Source organism: Felis catus, chromosome A1 (genome assembly GCF_018350175.1).
Source record: "Felis catus isolate Fca126 chromosome A1, F.catus_Fca126_mat1.0, whole genome shotgun sequence".
NCBI lineage: Eukaryota > Metazoa > Chordata > Mammalia > Carnivora > Felidae > Felis > Felis catus.
Genome location: NC_058368.1, coordinates 111902163 through 111924476, shown reverse-complemented (window position 1 = coordinate 111924476; position 22314 = coordinate 111902163). Strand labels below are relative to the sequence as shown.

General features: G+C 52.0%; 1 protein-coding gene across 4 annotated transcripts in view; it reads left to right on the top strand.

Moving 5' to 3' along the window:
- The first annotated feature begins 1324 nt into the window (after positions 1 to 1324).
- MACROH2A1 (macroH2A.1 histone) overlaps positions 1325 to 22314 on the top strand; it is a 79220-nt gene continuing 58230 nt past the window's right edge. For all 4 annotated transcript variants that reach the window (XM_023255437.2, XM_023255428.2, XM_023255433.2 and 1 more), the window contains exons 1-2: positions 1325 to 1479; positions 11671 to 11875. In XM_023255437.2, the coding sequence (XP_023111205.1) occupies positions 11704 to 11875 (172 nt within the window). In that variant the 5' untranslated portion in view covers positions 1325 to 1479; positions 11671 to 11703. The remainder of the gene's footprint in view (positions 1480 to 11670; positions 11876 to 22314) is intronic.

Sequence of the window (22314 nt, the reverse complement as noted above, 5' to 3'; positions counted from 1 at the left end):
TCCTGTTAAGGAGACTGCTTCTCCTTTTTCCTATTGCCTATTTCCCTATGGGGTTCAAACTCCAACGCTGGGATTTTTGCCTGTTCGTTCACTGCTTCATCTCCATCACCCAAATTGGAGCATGGCACAAAGTGTGACCACAGTAGTTAACCGGATTAATGAATGCATGAATGGCCTGTATTCGACACTGCTTTGCAAACTTTTGAAGTGTGAAAGCAGCATAGTGAGGGGAGGAGGTCACCACCGCTGCTATACGGGCGGCCTGAGAGTTGGGAGGAGCGGTTTTGGGTTAATTCCATAATCTCTTCCCGTCACCTCCAGCAAGAGCACAGGAAACTTCTGCTGGGCGTGTATTGTTATTTAAATTTGGTCCACACCTAGGTGCTGAGGTGGCTTCCCCCTTCACAGTTTGGCCAGGAGAGGGAGGGACGCAGAGAGAAGGTCCCTATTTAGGCAACCTGGATGGGGCACTAACGCTCTAGAGCAAGGAACCAATTTAGGAATATACAGATGGGCTTTGCAGTGGTTCCTTCTCTTTCTGCTTGTCTGCAGTTTGAAAAAAAAGTGTGTGTGATAATCACTTCTGATGTTGTAAATCCCAGTTTGAGTCCAATAGTGAACGTTGGCTGAATCAAAGTAGCTAACCGCTCCCATGCGCAAAGCAGGTCCAGACTTCCGGGGGTCACTATAAAGAACCCCAGGTGAGCATGATGTGCAGTGGCTGGTCGTGGGGCAGGAAAGAGTTTGATGGGGGCTCGAACGGAAACACGGCGAACGTTCTCAGGTGCGCGGGAGGTTTGCATTGGTGGTGGAGGGAAAAGTGCTTGCTGGTAACAGCAATTGTGCCTCCCCCTCCCTGGCTTAACGAGAAGGCTTTTAGGGCTGAGTCAGCTACAGTCCCGTGCTCCATGCCAGGCACACAGTAGGCACTCAAGAAGTGTCGCTCGAGACCCACGGGCTGCGACGCGCGCCAGAGAAGCGCCTTTGCGAGGGACCAGACCCCTTCTGAGGACTTAGCTCAGGGCGCGCCCCGGCTCGCGGGGCCCGCCCTGCGTCGGGCGCCCAGCCTCGGGGCGGGGTGCCCGCGGGCAGGGCCTCGGGGCGGCCCGCCGACAGATGGACAGACGGACAGACGTCCCGGCGGCGGAGCGCGGAGGCCGCGGCGCGCGCAGCCGCGGGGCTGGGGTCAAGGCCGGGGCGCCCGGGTGGCGCGGGAGGGGTGGCCGGACGCGCGGGGACGGCATGGGATGTGACGAGCGGCGCGCTGTGCATTGTGGGAATCCCGGGGCCTCGGCGACTGGTTCCAGTTCACTCGGCAGCGGAGCCGGGCGGAGGGGGCGAGCGCGCGGCGCGCGGGCGGGAAGCGAGGAGGCGGGCGGGCGGGCCAGCGACGAGCGCGGAGAGAAAAGGCGCGAGCGGCCGAGAGGGCACGGGCCGGACACCTAGCTGCTGCCGCCGCCGCCGCCGCCGAGCCGCCCCGTAAGTGCCGCGCGGGCCCCCTCGCCCCGCGCCCGGTCCCCGCCGCCGGGTCCGGCCACCGCGCGCTTCCGGCCGCGGGGGCCTGGGAGCGGCCGGGCCTGGCGCGCACGGGCGGCGCTCGGCCGGGCTCGGGTCGCCGCGCTCGGCGTGGCCCACGCGGGGCCTCGCGCGCGCACGGCGCCCTCCCAGGCCCTCCCCGCCCGGCCGCGCGGGATTCTCTTTGGTTTTGTTCAAACAGCGAACCCGGAAGCCAACTTCTCTCCAAACCGCGTCCTCCTGCCCGCGCCTGGGCGCTTTTGTGGGAAGGCGACAGTGCTGGCCCCTCCCCCGGCGACCCTTCCCAGGGCGGGCGGGCGGGCTAAGCTAGAGGCCCGGGGAGGCCCCGCGGCGCTGGCCGGCCAGCGTGGGCCTGGGCGACCGGGAGCTGCGGTGCTCGGAGTTGTACTTGGTGAGGGCCCCGCGGGCCCGCGAGTTGCCGGCCCCAGCACAATAAGTCGGGCCCGAGAGCCAGGTGGCCGTGGTGCAGGCGTCTGGCTCGCTCTCTGCGGGGAGGGGAGGGTTGGCGGCTGGGGGATACTTGTGGGATTGGAGCCAGGCAGGGCCGGGGTGGGGGTTGTCCAGGGACTGGCTGGAGAGGGGACGCGGGAACCCCCGCTGCCCTCGCTCATCTTATGATCGGCCTTTTGTTTGCTTTGTGGTTGGGAGGTTTTTGTGTTTTCTTCCTTTCTCTTTTTCTTTCTTTCTTTCCTTTTTAAGGTAACTCCAGAAGGCTGTAGGCTTCCCGGTGGAGAAGGCCGGGAGGGAAGGGACTCGCTGGGGGTGGGGTGGAGTGGAGAGGTGAGTGCGCTGGATGCTGCAGGCGGTGTCACCTGACAACAGGTGTGCGGGGTGGCGCGCCCTGCCTCCACTCCTGCAGGGACCACGGATCACTCAAGGATCTGGTCGGCAGACTGGAAGGTTCTTTTAGACAAGATATTAGGAAAAATGTTGCTGAGTTTGAAAGTGAGAAATGTCCGTACAATCAGCTAAGACAAACCTGGAATTCAACAATTACAATTACCGTGAAATCCTTGTAAGATTTTAACGACCAAATAAACAGCATATAAAAATAGACAATTAAGAGGGGCACTCCTGCTAGCTTCTCTTTTTCTTCCACCTTTGTGGTTTGAGGTTTTACCGTTAAAGAGGGGGCAAGGTGCTTTGTTCCAAGGCTTCCTGCCCCACAGACTAGGGGAATTTCAAGCAGCTTTAGGTTTGAATGGGAGACTCTAGTTGTAAGTTTGGTGGAATCCGCCTATTGCAGGGGCGCCTTCAGGGGGGGTTACCGGCTCTGAAATGGCCACTCCCTGCCTGCAACTGGAATTAATACCCATCGTACAACAACTAGCTGAAGTTGGGTAGCCGCATCTCTGTCTTGCACAAGAGGCTCTCCAATGAAGATAAATATGCTTTTAAACCTTATGTTTTTTTCCTTTTTTAAAAGTTTTTTCAAATGTTTATTTATTTTTGAGAGAGAGAGTGTGAGTTGGGGAGGGGGAGAGAGAGAGGGAGACACAGAATCCGAAGCAGGCTCCAGTCTCTAAGCTGACAGCACAGAGCCTGATGTGGGGCTTGAACTCATGAACTGTGAGATCATTACCTGTGCCAAAGTAGGATGCTCAACTGACTGAGCCACCCAGGTGTCCCATAAACTTTTTTTCTTTCTTAACAAAACAAACCAAAAACCCTCAGTCTTTAAATTCTTGCCCCCTATAGTTTTAGGTGGAGGGTGGGAAATCTCTTCATTCTTGTATTTCGTTTTAACCTGTCACCATTGTTAATGCTGATCCCTAAAGGCATTGGGGAGGTGGGAAGGGTTTAAGTGAAAATTATTTGAGGTAGGTAGGTCCTTTAGAATGAAGAGTAGTCTGGAACATCACATGTGACAGTCTAATGCATTGTCCTAAGTCACTACCGTGGTCTATACCAAAGGGCCCAGACACAGGGAGTGGTACATCTTATTCTGCCATTTCCTCTGGTCCTGGTGACAACAGAACTCCCAAGAGTCCTCATCTCTTCCCCACAGGAAGGCTTGGAGTACATGTTTTGTGGGATTTGCCTCCAATACTTTCAGAGCTAATGCTGCCCCCAGTCATTTAAAGGAGATTTATTTAAATAAAAAAAAGTGCAAAGTCCAAGCTGATGAAGTCCAATAAGAGCCTATGTGTGGTATTGATCAGAATTGCAGCAGCTTCCAGTTTTTGGTTTGATTGTGCCTTTGGATTTGTGTTGGGTTTTTCATAGCCCCGTTCTTGGCACATATGCTGGGAAGGAGCAGGGACGAGAGGGACCCCGCACCTATCCTGTGAGTCCTCCCCACGTTCTACAGTTTTAGAAGTACATTAGGTCCCGCCCCAGCTCTTACGAGGGAGCCCAGATGGGTTCCAAAGAGTTGTATAGCTTGTTTTCTTGACTGGTGTCTTAAAGTCTTCCAATAAATATTTCCTGAGAATCAACTCTGAGTCAGGCACTGGGGACAAAAGCATGATCAAGAAGTGCTCAGTCCTTGTCCTTGGGAAACTGACACAAGGAGAAGACAGGCAAGGGGCTATTGCGAATTTGGTGCAGAAGGCCACAGGAGCTCCCATAGTAACCCCCAGAAAGGTGACATAAGTGGAAGCAAGCCCTTACTGTACAGAAAGACCAAGTAGGAGTTGGCTGGGCAATGGAGGGCAGATGGAGACAAGTGTTTGAGGCCTGGGGAACCCCATGTGTCAAGTCTTAGAACAGCGAGAATAGAGGTCATATGGGGGAACTGCCAGAGGCTCAGAATGGCTGTATCGTGGAGGGAACTCAGGTGAAGCTAGAAGAAGCTGTTGAAGGTTCTGAGCAGGAAAGAATCATGGCCAGATGTATTTTATTGTTATTGTGAATGCTTCATGTATTCCACAAATACTGAATAGCTTCTGGATGGCAAGCCCAGCCAGCCAGGGTCCTGCCCTATTGAAGCTCACGTTTAAAGTTTTCCTTTGATAACCTTCCGTTGAAATTATTTTAATGTTTGGCACAACTTTTAAAAGAGAGAGGAGTGTGAATTAAAGTTTCCTTGTGAGGCAGGAAGACAGTGCTTTGCTATTGAAATGTCGTGCTGACTCCCTTAGCCTCTTGTAAACTCTTTCCTGAATAACACTTGGTTCGGGTTTCTGTTTGTTCCCCACCACTAAAAACCTAACACACGAGGAAGACATGTGTGCTGGAACAAAAAGTGCCATTTAGGATTTATTTATTATCTCAATTTGTCCTTTTCTCCTTGTTTGTAATCCCTTGGTTCACTGAGGGTGGACTGTAAGTTCTTTAATCCTCCGGCTCCCTTTATGATCTCGTGTTTTATGAATGGAGAGAGAGGTTTTCCCTGATTGGCTCGAGCACCAGAACAAGTCTCTGTTCTCGGCCAATCAGAACGCTGTTTCTGAACCCCAGCTCTGTGAGCGATACTTGTGTAGTAGATCCTCCTGCCTCTGGAGACCTGACAGCAGTGACACCGTTAATCATCTGGTATGGTAGGAGTAAATGGAAGAGAATGCTGTAAACAGGATTAGTGTCCTGTGCTTCAGAATTAAGTGTCTCAGGTTTGCTGTCATGATTGGACTTGATGGGAAGCTGACAAATGCATGTGGACACGTGGGCCTTCATCCAGCTGCAGGGAGTGGATGGTGCAGTCCTCCCTCGGCGATAGCAACTGTAAGCGCTGATCGCTCAGGTTCCCTGTCCTCAGGTGCTTGGGATGGGGGCCGTGTGACTGCCAGCTCCGCAGCAATTCTGGTCAACATTTCATTCGGTATCAATATGCACAAATTCATTGCTTAGGTAACAGAGGACCTCACAATCTCCAGTTCAGGTGGTTTTCTAAGTGCCCTGATTAAGAGTTTTCTGTGCTGTAGCCTTAGTGGAGGTCAGTCACTTACAGGTGTGAGAAAGGGAAGTATTTCCCTCCAGTCTCTTACTGAGCTAGTTGCCTGGCAAGAGGAGAGGTGGCTGGAGCCACAGAATTATTAGGGAGTGGGAAGGCCTCTGTGGGGCTCCCACCTCAGCCGTCAGGGCCGTTGTGGTGTTTCCTCCCTGGGAATCTCTAAGATGGCCCCACAAGCTCCCTGAACTTCAAGGGTCTGAGCTCCCACAGGGATCGGCCAGGTATGTGTCCGTGAATGGTTTCAATGAAGGTCCCTGACTGCTGTCCCACTTGCCACATTTCTGAGTCCTGTGGCCTTTGGAAATGCTGTCCTCATCTTTGTCCAGAGAACTGTAAACGCATCCAACTAATTAGTCACCATCCAGCCAGCATTTGAGGGCCTACCAGGTACCAGGCAGGGCAGTGGGTTCCTGGAGGTACACTGGGGAGCAGACTGGTACGTCCCACCAAGACAGACAAGGAAATTGGCAGTGATGATACAGTATAGCAGCTGCTAAGGTTGGGGAGGTTGGCTTCAGGATATTTATATAAATTGGATGTTGAGTAGCAATCCAGTTGGAAGAAAGGGCTGGGAACTGCATTTGCAGAGCACTTTATATAAGATTGAGAAAAGCAATTGAACATATTAAAGAATGGTGTCAGGGTGAGGAACGTCACGAGGGATTTGTAGCTGGGCTCGGGCCACACGCAGGAATGTCCACTAAGGACTCCGGGAGCCGTTCGGCCTGGTGGAGCCCTCGTTGCTGGAAATAGGGAGAGATGGGCGGGAGGTCAGTGGGGCCTTGTGCGCAAGGCTGGAGTCTGGGCATAGGGCTGGCCCAAACTAGACTGTGACTGGCGGGCACAAGGCACTGCCACAGCAGGAACAGACACAGGGCTGGAGAGAGTGCTATCGACTGAGAGGGTGGTATGTGCCGAAGTGACGAAAGTGGTTTACAGGGCAGTGTGGAGCCTGTTATGGTGCCCTGTTGGGGAAGAGTGCAACAGTGTGGTAGTAGGTAGGACAGCCCTTTGACCCTTTTTCCTCTGTGGCCCTTGTGGTAGTAGAGGGCTTGTCATTCTTGTGTCCATCTTACTCGTGGGATCCTCACAGCCAGGCCTCTCGCTAGTCCTGCGCCAAGAGGACAGATCAGGTGCCCCGGTCACAGCTCAGTTGTTGAGGAGCCAGTGGTCAGAGACCTGCCTATCACTCAAGCCTAGCTTGTCTCTGGGTAAGCCTTGGGTTTCTGCAAGCAAGGGTCATGTCTACTGTGATTGATTTATAGTTGGAGGAGTTGCAGAGGTAAAGACCACAGAGATCCCTTTGGGATCAACCACAGAGTCTTCATTTCCTGGCCCGATAACAGTCAAAAAAGCAGCTAGGCTCATGTGTAGTGAGGTTGCCTGAGGCCGTGTCACTGTCTTCAAAGCACTTGGGGTCCTCCCTAGGGGTGAGGACTTCTGGTTTATTGAAGGGGGGGCTCTCCTGGATGATTAGCCTGGGAAGGAAGGACATCGCTTTGTCAGTCTGACAAGATAGTACAGCTGTTTCTTTCCTGAGCAATGTCCATGCCTTGAAGAGAAGCCGAGTGTGCAAGAAGCCACTTTTTTCTGTGACGTAGGACTGTCCATCTCTCAGAAGAGGCTGGATGCAGGGCATGGGTCAAACAGGGCCCAACAGGCTTTGGCTGGTTGCTCCCACCCTGGCTTCAGGGTCAGCTTTCAAGTTGGTTTGTTATAGGACAGAGACTGGCTGTTTTCTGAGCAAATAGCAAAAGGGCGTTTCTCAACCTCTTTTGCAATCACGTGTGGCCATGTGACCAAGTTCTAGTCGATGAATCATGGTCAGTAGTGGTATGCTCCGCCTCTGGGTGTGGCCCCCGAAGGCCTCCATGTGTTAGCATCCACGACCTCTTTCCTTCTGTGGTGACATTGGGAATTGTGCATTGAAGGATGGGGGGTGGTGTCTGGGTCCCTGACTCATGTGGAGAAGCACTAACCAATCATGGAAACCTACTTTGGACTTTCCACGAGAGAGAAATAAGCTATGGGGGCTTGTTTGTTACAGCAACTGGTGCTGTCCTTGCCAGTTCAAATACCCAACATTGGTTTCTCGAGGAGGCGGCCTTTGTTCGTTGTTGTTGTTTTTATTGACTTACCTGAGCACCCACTCAGTGAGTTCTTGGCAGGCCCCGTATATGCATGTTTTGTTCAGTTTTCCCACCAAATGATTGAAGTCGATTCTACCTTCATCCCCGCTTGACTGATGATAAAATAAGCTCAGAGGGTAACATCATATCACGTGCCCGAGGACGCATGGGTGGTAAGTGGCAGAGCCACAACTTGAATGAGGTCAGTCTGACTTTGGAATTTGAGTTACGCAGCCTAGTGCTCAACAGCCACTTCCATCACGGCCGCTCTGTCCCCAACGTGGGTGCCCACATCTCCATAGACCCCTGAAGAGTAGTATGGAGCCGGCACATTCACAGGTTCATCTGGAGACTGCCCAGCCACAAGGTGATTTTCTCCAAGATGTTTTTAAAGTCCGTACACATGACTGGATGTCATGAAGCCGCATGGCTGACTCAGACGTCTTTCCAAGCTGTGGCTGCACATTGGGGACCTAGTTAGAAGTGCAGGGAATAAAAAAGGGGCACCTGGGTGGCTCAGTCGGTTGAGCATCCGACTCGACTTGATTTCAGCTCGGGTCACGATCCCAGGGTCGTGGGACTGAGCCCCACGTGGGCTTCGTGCTGAGCGTGGAGCCTGCGTAAGATTCTCTCTCTCTCTCTGCCCCTCTTCCCCGCTCACTTGCATGTGCACACACTCTCTCTAAAATAAAAAAAGTGCAGGAAGAATGCGGGGAAGGGTGAGGAGCAGGAGCGGCAGGACTGCCCCCAGGGGAGGGGTGAAGACGGGGCTGCTTTATCAGGAGCCTGACTGAAAACTAGATGTGAAGATGGTTTCCTCTCAGCATAATACCCCTTGAGGATCCATGACGTTTAAGGCCCTGCCTGGGACCCCGGGATTTAGGGATGAGCTGACCACAGTGCCTGGCATCAAGCAGCTTGCGGTTCGGCTGAGCTGGGCAGGCAGGCACACAGATACGTGCCAGGATATGTTCTCTGGGAACGTGAAGCAGTGAGCGATTCCAGTCCATGGCTGGGTCCGAGGACAGGGATCTCACGAGTGCCAGTGCAGCAGATTGGCACAAGGACAGAGGGTGTCACAGGCAGGAGAGACAGCCTGTGTAAAGATATTCTGGACACTGCATCCGAGGACAGGAAACCAGTGGTGGCCTGGAGCATCGCCCCCAGGGGGAGGGGTGGCAGGAAGTGATGCTGAGGAAGTAGTTGAAGGATGCTGTTTGTGGCTGGCTCAGGGTGGTGAGGAACCAGCAAGGGAGCAGAGATCCCCTGGCATCCATGGAGAGAGACTAGTGCTGGGGAGGGTAGATGAGGAGTAGAGAAAGCTGAACCGAGGCAGGGAGGCTGAAGAGGAGGGAAGAGGCTTCGGCAGTTACGAGGTGGGTTCAACAGAGCTTGGCTAATGTCTGGGTGCTGAGAAAGTGGGCAGAGAGAATGGCCCATGTTGACTCCCACTTAGGGGCTTCATGCACAAGGTTGTCACTGCTGGAGCTGAAAATTCCACAGGATTTGGAACAGGAAGGGATTCAAGGTGCCCATGGGATTGTCAAGTGGGTCCTAGCCACAGGCAGTCAGAACAGAGCTCTGGGGCTCTGTAGCCAGGTGTGCACTGGACTAGAGACCTGGGAGTCACCGTCCTGTCCATGTCCACGTCAAGACTCTTGGCTGGAGTGGAAGGAAGGCACCAGGAGCATCACTTTTAAAGAATGAGCATGTCTAGGGCCCATCAGGTCTCTGAATGCTAGTGGCTCTTCCCTGGGGCAGGACGTTACTGATTCCCACAGAGGCAGCCCCAAACCTACCCAGACAGGTCTGCCTGGAGATAGGGCTGAAGCCTGTGCTCCAGTAAGAATGGGACTGAGCTGCATTCATCATCACTGACTGCAGGCCTCTCCTGCTGAAAGAGGGGAAATGTTCAGATCTGAAAACTCCGGTCCAGAGGCATTGGGTTGGTCTGTGAAACACATTTGTGGTAAAGCAAACGACTGCTAAGAAACCCAGCGGCAGCTTTCCCTGCGAACACACACATGCACACGTGTACATATACCATTTCCTGCTCAGAGTGAGCATGTGCACCTGTTTGCAGGGAATGTCTCAAGATGGAGCTCATTACAGCAAGAAATGGAGCCATCTCATTGTTTCAGAGAAGTGCAGACCCTTCTGGGACTCTATTTTTAGCACTCAGTGATCCATTAACACTTGGTACCCCTTGATGAGAAATACAAGGTATTATCATAGTCGTCTTTAGTGCCCCTCCCCCTGCCTCAGCCCTCCAAACATCTATTCAGAGCTGGGGCTTGAGCCACCTTCATTCTGTCAGAGGGCCCCCAAATTCTGCTCTCTGTTGTTTTGGCCATGGCTGTCAGGCACATGACTTGAGGTATCTTAGGGGTCACACTAATGTTAGGTATGAACCACAAGCATGTTCCAAATACAGGGTTGGGCATCAGAGTAACAAGGACTCCTAACTCTGTCGCCTCCACTGGCATAGAGGCCTGGCCTGTTGGAGCTGGAGGCACCCACACAGCACGCAGCCTGATCTCAGTTTACCAGTAGATGGGAGACCTGCCCATTTGGTTAAATGATTGAGCATAAATGTCCTCTAAGACATGCTTGCCTCGTGCCGGAGAACAGGCTGAGAGGCCTGTTCACAGCTCCTCTCCCAGCACCCTCACTGCCTTTCATGATGATCATTTAAATGACTGTAGGGTTATTTCCTCTTTCTCTTCCCTTCTTCCCCACCAACTCTGGGAGGACAGCGACCTCATCTGCCTTGTGTACTACCGTCTCCATTTTCCAGCATCATTCCTAAAGTGGATGCATGAATGACTGGAATGCTTTTAGCAAATATCTGAGACCTTGAGTGCTCTTAGCAAACATGCAGACCTCAGTGGTACTGTGCTAGGGGCCCAGCCAGGGGCAGCTCTCTGAAAGCGGGGGCTGTATGCACATCACTGCCGTGGTGTGAAGTGCAAGGGAGCCCAGTGGATGGAGGAGCTGTACCCGAGCGCTCAGGGTAGGGATGGCAGAGAGCAGGAAGCAAGTGTGAGGAATAGAGGAGGTCTTGGCGAAAGGGCACAGCCACTGCAGGGGAGGGCACTTGAAGGGAACTGTGTGTGACCCCCACCCCTGCCCCATGTCCGAGTTTGGACCCCAGGAGGTATGGGGTGAAGCTGGATGGATGTGCCAGGCCTAGATTTCTAGGGCATCGCATGACAGGCCCAGGATCTTGATTTGACCTTAGGAACTGTGGCAGCCAGAGAAAGCTTTAACACCGGGGCCGTCGAGTACTCGGATTCGTATGCACCACCCTCAGAGGGCCAGTGGATTGGAGAGTAGGGCGAGTAGTGGGGAGATCTCTTCAGGACATATTTGCGATCATTTGGTTAGAGATGACCTGGATCCGGTCACAGTTGGGGTGGAGAGGAGAGGACCCTCCGTGAGGTGTTGAAAAGGGGGCATCCTCTGGACTGCGTGGCATTTTGGATGTGGATTGGGAGGAGGATCAGGGTAAGAAAAGCCCTTCTCCCTCTTCTCTAAGGACAGGCCCAGCTAGTGGACTGGGCATGTTCTGAGGGCCTGTGATTGCAGCCTGACTATCTGCTGAACTCCTGTGAGCTGCCATTGCCCCTCACGGGGAAAGGGTCACGAGGTAGAGATGCTGCTTCCATCAGGCGGCCTAGGTGTCAGGCTTTACGTCTTTATTCCAGGGGAAGGTGACATCGTTTGCTTTTTTTCCACGAAGACTTCAGCAAATTTATCAGCCCCGGTCTCAAGTGTATGAAAATGCAATTATTAAACAAGCATATTGGACGTAGCCAAGAAATCCCATTTTTTTTTTATACCACGTGGCATAAAGGCAGGGCACTTAAGAGCACTCATTGTCAGAGTAACGTTTAAATGTAAGTGGCCGATAAAATTGATGTCGTGGTATAAAATGTGAAAAGCGTAGCCAATCTCTTCTTAGGGGCCAGAGTGCGCCAACCAAGTGCACGAACTGGGCCCGGAGGACTCAGTGGCCGCGAGGAGTGGCCTTTCTTGTAGGGGCCGGAGAGTGTGGGGAAGAGGGGTGCACTGCCCCCATGATCCTGACGGCTGTGCCTCTTGCCTCCACAGTGTGTTTACTGACTCACCTCCAGGGCCGCCGCCATGTCGAGCCGGGGTGGGAAGAAGAAATCTACCAAGACCTCCCGGTCCGCCAAGGCGGGAGTCATCTTCCCCGTGGGGCGGATGCTGCGGTACATCAAGAAAGGCCACCCCAAGTACAGGATTGGAGTGGGGGCACCCGTGTACATGGCTGCCGTCCTGGAGTATCTGACAGGTGAGTGTGCCCGGGTCCACCGAGGAAGGGCTCCGCTGTGCTCAGAGTGGCTGTTCTGACACTTGCCCAGGACTGATGAGACCTGTCTGCTTCCTTTTATTTTGGAACTTTTCAAACCCCCGGAAGACTCGTAAGAGTAGTACAATGAACATTTTCACCTAGGTGTCCCGGTTGTTAACATTTTGGCCCCTTTCCCTTTTCTCCCCCCCACCTTGTGTGTGTACGTGAACACGCATGTGTGCACACGTTTGTACCTTGATTTTTGGCTGTTACACAGTCCATGTGGAAATTTCCTTAACTGTCCCCAAAACGTCCTCTATAATTTTGTCTGGTTGTCTTTCCTGACCCAGGATCCATTTCAAGATCACACATTTCCTTTGGTTGTTGGGTTTCTTTCGTCCTATTGAAGCTAAAACCGTTCCCCGGTTTTCGTGATATGGACATTTTTGAAGAGTGCAGGCCAGCTGTGTTGCAGAATGTCCTTCAACCTGGGCTGGTCTCAGGCTTGGATTCGAGTTAAACATTTTGGTAGGGGGATTGCCTAAGTGGCATTGAGGCCTTGCCTGGTATCACGCCGGGGGGCGCCTGATGTGGATTCGTCCTGCCATTGGTGATTCCGTTTGGTCATTTGGTTAAGGTGGTGTCTAATGGACTTCTGTACCTCCTGAGTCACAGTCTTCACCCGATGGCTTTGGCATCACTTGATGACCTTCCCTGAATCTGTTATAACTGTAGTGGTTATAAAAGAGTGATTTTTCTATTTCTGTCATTTCTGTTACATTTATCAGTTGGCACTCTTCAGTAATGAACTTACTTTCCTTCTGCCCTTCCTCTCTATTTCTTGTACTCTCAGTGTTGCTTCATGGACTTCGTTGGTTTAGTGGGTAATACACTATCCTTTCATTGCTCTGTATGGTGCTCACCTTGTCCCACATTTGACCTTCAAGCTGGTTCTGCTGTGCTTTGCAGCGGCCTCTTCCATTCTTACACATCTTCTTGCCTTTTCACACAATGCGATGTTCTAGACTCACCCTGAATTTTCCCAGCACCGGTCTTGGAATCAGCTCTCTCTCTCTGGCGGCGGGGGGCGGGGGGTGGGGGGGAGGGAGAGAAGGGGTGGTCCTTTTCCCAGAAATAATCTTACTGGTCTTACTGGTGGCTCCATGGCAATTGTGGGAAGCCGGCTGGGCAGGGATGTCACCCCCATTTTTAGTGATGACAAAACCCGCCTTAAAGCATAAGAGAACTTGCATAGGGTTGCACATAGCCAGTGAGGAGTTGGGACGGGACGCAGATCCTGCTGGCCTGTTGTAATGCTTTTACCACTTACTGTTCCATACACAGTCAGGGTAGCTGGCAGGAGGGGCACCCTTGATTCTTGCAGCCAGCCCTCCTCCAGCCAGACGAGGAGACTCAGCAAGACAAGGTTTCCTCTTCCGAAGTGGTAAGAGGAAGCAGAAGAGCTGGGTTATCTCTTGCTCTCCCTGGTCTCTCATTAAGGCAAGAGTGAGGGTTCTTCCATAAAGAACATGGTCCTGAGGGATATGGTGTCTTTGTTCTTTTGAGAGCACCTAGGCAGGAAAAGACATGGGTGTATTACAGTTGGGAGGCATCTGTACTTCTGGGACATTTAACCCTTGGCTCCTCAGAGACTCTTTTAGGTGGCATGCCTGGCAGCATGCGCTAGTCGTGATTCTTCTCTTCTGTAGATGAGGAAACAGAGGACTGGAGCTCGTGACGCAGGCAGGAAAACCATGTATAACGTTGGCAGTCAGGGGCGAAGTTACTAGACAGGAAGCAGAGGACATTTCTAATTCTGGCTTGGCGGTTGTATATGCTCTGTGACCTAGAGTGATTCACTTAACCTGTGTGGACCCCAGTTCCCCTACAACTCAAAATGTTGATAACAGCCCATGTCCCACCAGCCCCAGGCTACTGTGACAGCCGCAGGTCTTTGTTTGAGCACAACGGGAAAGCTCATGTGCTGGGCATACCCAGCTAGGCCACGGTTCCTGGTGCCCGAATGCCATGATGTCCCTGTCACGGGGATGTCCACAGACACTACCGGTAGGTCAAGTACAACATCAGTTTCATGCCTTCCGTCAAGCTTCTACCATTTAGTTTGCTGGGGGGGAGACCATTGCTCCGGCATATCTGAGGCAGTTACTATGTGTGCCACGCAGAAAATCTAGTCATCTTTGGTTGCCTGGCTGGCTCTGGAACTGAGCACAGTGCTCATGAGTTTGAGGACAGTGGGTCCATTCTCATGGGGCCAGAGACCCTGACTCTGTTCGCACCCACAGCATTATGCCTTTCCCGCCCCCGCTCTCGTGGGTGTGTGGGAGTGGTCACAGAGGGGTGTGGGAATGGTCAGGACAGCCCATAACTAGGGCTAGAAAGTAGCTCAAGGCAAATCTGTACTCAGGCAGCAGCCTTGTTAACCCCTGTGTATTAAACATCATACATATTTTTAAGTTTTACCAAGTCCTCCCAGGAGAGCTACAGTTAGCTGAATCTGAGCCACTTTTTGCTGCCCTCACATACTGCTGAGTCATTGGCTTGACCGTTGCCTTATGCCTGCCCCCAGCACGGTGCCTGGCCTACGTGACAGACACCTCGGGAGACATCCTGAGCCATCAGTCACTTTTGTGGTTACTTGAGTCCTGTTCCCTGATGGGAGAGTAGCTGAGCTCTGGGGCCCTATCCAGTGAAAACACTGCTCCGTTCTGCCCCTCAGAACAGTACTGCATGCCCACACTGACTGACCAGCCCTAAGCTCCCTGGGCTGGGATGTGGGAGCATGTGGGTATTTGGAAGTTCTGAGCATCTGCCCAGTCACAGCTTTGGTTTTGATCCATGAGTGAGAAGGGAAGGTGGGACAAGCCTGCTTTCTGTCCCGCTCTTTGATTTTATTTCCCCAAAGACACTTTCTGGTTTGTTCCACACACTTACTGAGCACCTGCTGTGTACCAGTCACCATGCTAGGCCCTGTATGAGAACACAGGAATGACTGGGGCCTGTTCTGTGGGGCTCATGGTCTAGTCTGGGAGAAAGAACCAACCACACCAGATGGTTACTGCCTGTGATAGATGCCACAGAGAGTGTAAATAGGCCAGAGCGGGGCCGGGCTTACTGGGGGCCTGGAGATGAACTGGCTTGGAAGGCTTCTCTGAGGAGATCTCAGCTGAGACCTGGAGAACGCTGTGCGGCCAGCCGGCCCTGTGAGAGCTGGGAGAGGCGCAGTGCCACTCACTCAACTGCATTCCGTGTGCCTGCTGGGTGCCAGGCTCATCCCAGAGCTTGGGGAAGACAGGGAAAGAGCGAGAAGCCTGAGCAGCAGCTGTCGAACAGCTCAGGGCCTAGACAAGGATGCGGCGCAGACATCATGCTCTAACACCAGGCATGTGAAGTGAGCACCACTCACTCAGCAGGTCCTCACCGAACCTGCATCTGGCCCAGGGATCGAATCCAGAGTAAGACCTTTCCTCACCCCTCAGAGCTGCCTGTCCGAGTCCGGCCCAGGCAAGCAAAAGGCGGTGATGCTGCAGAACGGTACGTGCTGCTGGTAGGTGTCAGGCCAGAGGATGCTTGTTAACCCGGTAACCAAAGCTTCCCTGCCTGTCCAGTCGTCACCTGAAGAGGCTTGTGGAAGGATTATGTTCTCTGCACGACCCAGACTCTTACAGGTGGTACACACAGTTGCAGGCACGGTGATGGCGGAGTGCCCCATGGTACCCTTGCACATGGCTGGGCTAGGCCTCCTGCCTTCAGCAGGCCTCACTGGAGAGATGAGGGGTCTGAGAGGGCTTGCTAAGAGGACTGCTGAGCTACAGGGCCCTGGTGGGACTAGGTGGCTGTGGAGCAGGGAGCTGACGTCTCCTTGGTGGCCGGCCCTGGGGACCATGTGGGACGCCACAGTGTTCAGTAGACATCAGGAAGAGGCAGTGGAGCTGGACGGATAAGATGTGGACCCAGGTGCCAGAGCCGCCCTTTCATTACTGTGGCCTCAGATAAGTCGCTTACATTTCTGAGCTGTGGTTTGGTTATCTGTACAATGGGGTTGTGGGGAGTGTCTCCCAGAGTTCTAGAAGCTGCAGTGAGAGGATGCAGGGGAAGGGCTCTTCCCACGCCCTCACGGTGTAAGTGCCCAAATCTCATGTTAGCATTTGAGAGAGGAGGAAGTCCCTGGTACTCCTGCTCTGGCTGCTGAGGTGACTTTCCTTAGGGCTGGTGATGGGGGCTGTCACCGCCCGCTCATGCGTGTTATCCTGCAACTCGCCAGAAGCCACCGGGCCTCACCAGATGCCCGCAGGATGCCCTGGCAGCTTCAGGCCCTACTCTCCCTGCTCTGTTTCAAGTGGCACTCGATTCCTCCTCCTGAAGCCTGTACTGGCCTCACCACCAACATGTCCTGTTACCGAACTCTTCTGTCTGATGTTGGAGGCCACTTCTGACTGAGCATCTGGCACATGCATGGAAATCTTCTCGGAAGATTTCTTAGTTAGCCAGGAGCTGAGCATGCCAGAGCTGAGGCCAGACCACCATTAAGAGAGCCTGAACCAGGGTGCCTTGGGTTGAGCCAAGTCAAGATCTTGCAGCCCGTGAATTTGAACCCTGCGTTATGCTCTGTGCTGACAGCTCAAGGCCTGGAGCCTGCTTCAGGTTCTCTGTCTCCCTCTGTCTCTGCCCCTCTTCTGCTTATTCTCTCTCTCTCTCTCTCTCTCTCTCTCTCTCTCTCTCTCTCTCTCTCCCAAAAATGAATACATGTTTAAAAAAAAAAAGTGTCTGAACCACCAGCAGCCCTTCAGACAGGGGACCATCAGAGCCCAGTGACACCCCACCACCACCCTCCCGCCCCCGCCATGCAGAGCGTGTTTTCAGTGGTGAGGGACCACATAGGTTCTCCTTCGTACAGTCTGCTCCCGGCTGGGGTAGATATGGGAGGAGGTTGTAGCTTTGCATCTTGCTCTGAAAAGTGAAGCAGGCCTCTCTTTGTCCTCTTGGGTCCAGAGCCCAATCATCTGCTGCACTTAAAAGGAAAAAGGCAACACTTGGAACCAGCTTGGTCGTGGCAACCAGGTAGCTCCTTCCCCAGATCCAGCTTCCCTGCCAGACTCTTTCTGGAGTTCTCCCCAAGCAGTGTGACACTGTCCACTTGTCTTCTCAGTGTGGAGGACTATCTGGGCCTCCCTCCATTCTCCACCAGGGGAGTACAGCAGCCTGTATTGCTCTTGGGGCTCTGTGAGGATTGACACTGCATCTAAAGTGTTTAACCAGCTTTCTTAGTAACCTCTCAATACATGGTAGATGGAAGTAAGTGTTACTGCATGGAAACTGAGGCAGTCAGGGCAGCCCCAGTCCATTCATTGTCTTTGCCCCCATGGTACTGTGGTACTTCTCCCTTAAATGATATGTAAGGGAAGAGGGAACCTGACTTTAATCAGTTCAGAAGCTTCTGGAATCTCTCCTCTGTGCCTAGCATAGCACTACTGGAAGGTATAGGAGATGTGAAATGAGAACTATATGGTGTGGCTTTTGTCCCAGTGACCTTTCCATTGATGATGGGGATCCCCAAGCCCAGAGACCAATAAGGGAATAGGGCAAACAGGGTGGGGGGGATAAGTTAAAGGTGCTTGAGTCCCACAGTTGGGGGTGGAGGGTGGTGGGAAATGAACAGTGTGTGGTAGAGCAAAGAGCAAGCACCCTTATGATTTGATGGTCTTGAGTCATGGGTCAAGGTCCTGTGGGTCAGCATTGCTCAAACAGTGCTCAGCAGAACCTACGTATCTGGTGAAATTCGAGAGGTATTCCACCAAAAAAACACAGCCGTATGACTGAGGTCAGAAGATGGCTAGATTCACATCCCCTCTTTTGAGGTGGATTTATGAATAACCTCGACAATTTTCTCAGTAAAGGAATTTATTTTAGTTTGGGAACCAGCAAGAAATAGCTTTCTTTATGGCAAGACTCTTTAGAGCCTTTAACATGTTGATGTCACTGTGAATCCCCATGGGAAGGAGCTGTGCTACGTAGTGGTTCCCAAACTTTTATCACAAAAGTCTTTAAGGAACACCTTTAAACACCTTGCACAGTACAGTGTAGGGAACACTGGTGTGGCTTTAGCCCATGACAGATGGCACTATAGGGAAGGCTCAGTGAGGAAACAAAATCGAAAGCTGTCATGAAGAACCAGCTTTGGTTTGTTGTGGCATTGAGGCAGGAAGCTTGGCTGATAGATAAGGAGACCTTGGGTCTTCCTCTTCCACACAGGGCCCAACCCATAGAAGGTGCCTGAACATTTGCTAGGTGAGGTGGTATCTTGGGAAGCCCTTAGCACTTACTTTGCTGAGTTGCTCAGATATTGACTCGGAGATGGCCTATCATACCCCAGGCTCTGTGCCAGACATTGAGGTCCAAGACAAAAGTCTCTGCCCAAGGAACTTACTTCCTGGAAGGGAAGTGCCTTTGGAGCCATTTTATCCAACCCGTGAGCAAAGAACAGGCCTGGTTCCTGTTCATCAAATCTAAAAAGATGTGCGATGACATCTTTTCCTTTTTTGGGGGGTGGGGGGCAGAAACCCTGTCACGTGGCCTGAACACAAACCTTACTCTACCAACTTCCCTCCTAGTACTTAAGCTTATTTGCAGAAATTCAGTGCACTCCCAGAGGGTTTCTCTGAGAAAGATGTCAAGCCCTGGCAGCCAGCTCTCAAGACTGAATGCTGACACCTTGTGATGGGTATAGACTCTCCCAAGGTGGCTATGGGAGCAGCCTGCTGGTATGGGTCCCTAAATTGTGGTCCATTTAAAAACCCAGCACCAGGGGCGCCTTGGTGGCTCAGTCGGGTTAAGTGTCCGACTTCGGCTCAGGTCATGATCTCACGGTCCGGGAGTTCGAGCCCCACATTGGGCTCTGTGCTGACAGCTCAGAGCCTGGAGCCTGCTTCAGATTCTGTGTCTCCCTCTCTCTCTGCCCCTCCCCCGTTCATGCTGTGTCTCTCTCTGTCTCAAAAATAAATAAACATTAAAAAAAATTTTTTTTTAATAAAATAAAAAAATAAATAAAAACCCAGCACCATAGGACTGCATTTCCACCTCTCACAAGGTAAGGGTATAGCTAGAATTTTTTTTCCTGTCTTCTTTGGATCTAAACTACAAAATGATGACCTCTGGAGTTTTATATTTCTAAACCCCACTCCTGCCGTTTTCCCAAGCCCTGCCCCTCTCAGTGCCCATGTTTCAGCCTTGGTCTTCCCTCTCCTGTCTCTTGTTGGGGACCAGAGCCTCCCTGTCTTCTAATCAGTACCTGGAATCTTCTCCCCATAGATGCTCCAGTCAGAAGCTGCCGTGGTGAAGTTTACAGGGCCAGCTCCTGACCTGGGGAACAAGCAGGGTCCCCTGGGTGACCTTATGGCCACTTTGCAGACTAGATGAGTCTCAGCCCTTGTGCCTAACCACATCCTACAATAAAACCCTAAGGGAAAGGGGTGACTCTCGCGAATATACCTTGCTGTCTGGTTTGGCTGACGAAATGATCATCCTTATCCCAAGTTTCAGCTTGCTTCATTTCTGATCTGTAACTGGGTCAGATGCTGCGTATCTCTCCTGTGTTAGGGGCTGGGTTGCACTCCGTCCCCGCCCTGTCTCCTCTCAGTGCAGGACGGGGAACCCTCCCTTTCAGCAGCCCGTCCTGTTACACGGATACTCGGTTCAGCAAACACCTATCGGACTTGGTGCTTCTGGCCTAGGAAAGAAAGGATCTGACAAGCTTGGCAGATTGAGGTAGGCAGAGGCTGCCCTTGGCTCCATCACTTACCTGGCCTCTTTACCACTTTCCTATCCAGGACACCCGAGTGTGTCCTGTTACTCCTGCAGCTAAAAATAGGGCAGGAACAAGAGGACAGTCAGGCTGGCTCCTTGATGCTCTGAGGCCCCCCCAAATTCCTCCTGAGTCTCTTGCTGGTCTGCCTGACCACTCCTACCTTAGACTAACACTTCAGGCCAGGACCCAGCTAACTCTTGCTGGCACCATCTTGGGCATTCATGCTGCCCTCAGGCTCTCACCACCCCACAGTGCTCATTCTTCTGCAAAGCCCTTTGCCAGTTTTATTCTCCTGAACACACACACACACACACACACACACACACACACACACACACACACACGAAAGGGAAGAGATTTAATGAGCCACAGGGCTGCAACTAGAATGAAGCTGGAAACACTGGAGTTGAGACTAGTGTACTGGACACCCATTGTGTGCAGACCATAGTTAAATTCATATTCCCATTTTGGGTGATATGAGCAGTTTGTGTTTAAAAATGTAAGAATAGGGGCCCCTGGTTGGCGCAGTCGGTTGAGCGTCCGACTTCAGCCAGGTCACGATCTCACCGTCCGTGAGTTCGAGCCCCACGTCAGGCTCTGGGCTGATGGCTCGGAGCCTGGAGCCTGTTTCCGATGCTGTGTCTCCCTCTCTCTCTGCCCCTCCCCCGTTCATGCTCTGTTTCTCTCTGTCCCAAAAATAAATAAAAAAAAAAAAAAAACGTTGAAAAAAATGTAAGAATACAGGGGCACCTGGGTGGCCCAGTCAGTTAAGCATCCGACCTCCATTGAGGTCATGATCTCGCGGTTCGTGGGTTCAAGCCCCGCGTCGGGTTCTGTGCTGACAGCTCGGAGCCTGGAGCCTACTTTGGGTTCTTTGTCTCCCTTTCTCTCTGCCCCTCCCCCAATTGCACTCTGTCTCTGTCTTTCTCAAAAATAAATAAACATTACAAAACACATATTTTTTAAATGTAAGAAGCTAAAGCTCATCCATAATGCCATTGCCCAGAGATAGCTGCTGGGCCTGACTGCCTCTTGTGTGTATGCACACACGCATGAAAGGAAGTTAGATTTTAGCTTCATTATTTGTTTTTATTAATATCTGCGATTAACGATCTCCACTGATAGCCCATCACAGAAAATCATCATTATACATAATCTTGCAGAGTCAATCATGTGTTAATTTAGGAGGTGCTCCCACCTGTGCTGCACTGTTAGTTCTCCCTCAGCCTCCCTGGGGGAGTAGATGATTCCATGGTGGGTAGACATCCGAGGAGTGCTTGGGAAAGCAGTTTATCACAAGGTGCCTTTGACATTTTCTTCGTCGTGTGCTGTCGGCCTGCCCGCCTGTTAGCAGATCCAGGGTGGGCAGGCCTCGGGGCTTGAGGAGAGCGCCTGGAAACCGCCACAGGGTGCGATGCCTGGAGCTTCGCTACCCCAGGCAAGATGTGGAGGTAGAAGCCCGGCTTGACAGCACCCTTCTCCCACAAGCACGTGAATCTGCCATGGAGCTCAAACACTGAGTTTCTATCTAGTCCACCACCCAGTCCTTCCAAAGGGTCCATAAGGTGGTCCATGAGAGTGTAAGTGTGACTGGGGTCCACTTCATGAAACAATGGCCCTGCTACCCCTCCCTTCTCAGGGCCGGGGGCTGGACTGTGTCACTGGGATCAGAAAGGAACGGCCTCATTGCTTTCTTTTCTCCCAGGGTGTGGCTGGTCTTCTTACTCTCTAAGCAGTGTCTTTCACAGAGCTGAAGTGTGTGATTTTAATGAAGTCTGGCATCTTATTTCTTTTTTCACCTATTATGCCTTTGGTGTTGTCTCTAAAAAGTCCTCGCCAACCCAAGGTCATGCAGATTTTCTCGTATGTTATCTTCCAGGGGTTTTATAGTGTTTTATGTTTAGGGCTATGATCCATTTTGAGTTAATTTTTGCAAGGGGTATAAGGTCTGTGTCTAGATTCACTTCTTGGGACGCGGATTTACAGCGCTAGCGCCATTTGTTGACAACCTCTCTGTTTTCTCCAAGATAAGCTGCATTGCCTGGGAATGCTCGGTGGTCAAGGAATCTCACTGTTGCTTCATGATTTCCCTGGGAACGGTGACATGCCACTTTCATTTCTGCCATTGGGGTCTGCAAATGCATCGACAAGTTCCCTATCAAGGGCTGGGTTTTTGCTGGGGCCAGTGGAAAAGCACACAGCAAGACAAAACCTGTTTTTGGATTCAGGCAAGGAAAAAGGTGTGCCCAACACTAAGTGTGCCTCTTTCCTCTCAGACCTGCCATCTGGGATCACTTAATTGTGACTGAGGTACTTCCTTTAGGATTTCATTTCATGAGGTCTTTTAGTGATAAGCTTTCTCAGGCTGTTTTTGAACACGCTTCTGTCACATCCATAAAGTCGTTAGCTGTTACTTCTTTAGTGTCTCTATTCTGGGATCTTTCTCCTTATAAAACACAAATCAAATATATGTTAGTGTTTCATTCTTCCATATCTGTTCATCTCATTCTTATTTTTCATTTCTGTCTTGCAGGTCTTATTTGTGGATAATTATTTCTGATCTATCTTCTGGAACTGTCTCCCAGTTTAATAATTCTCTCTTCAGCTGTGTCTTATC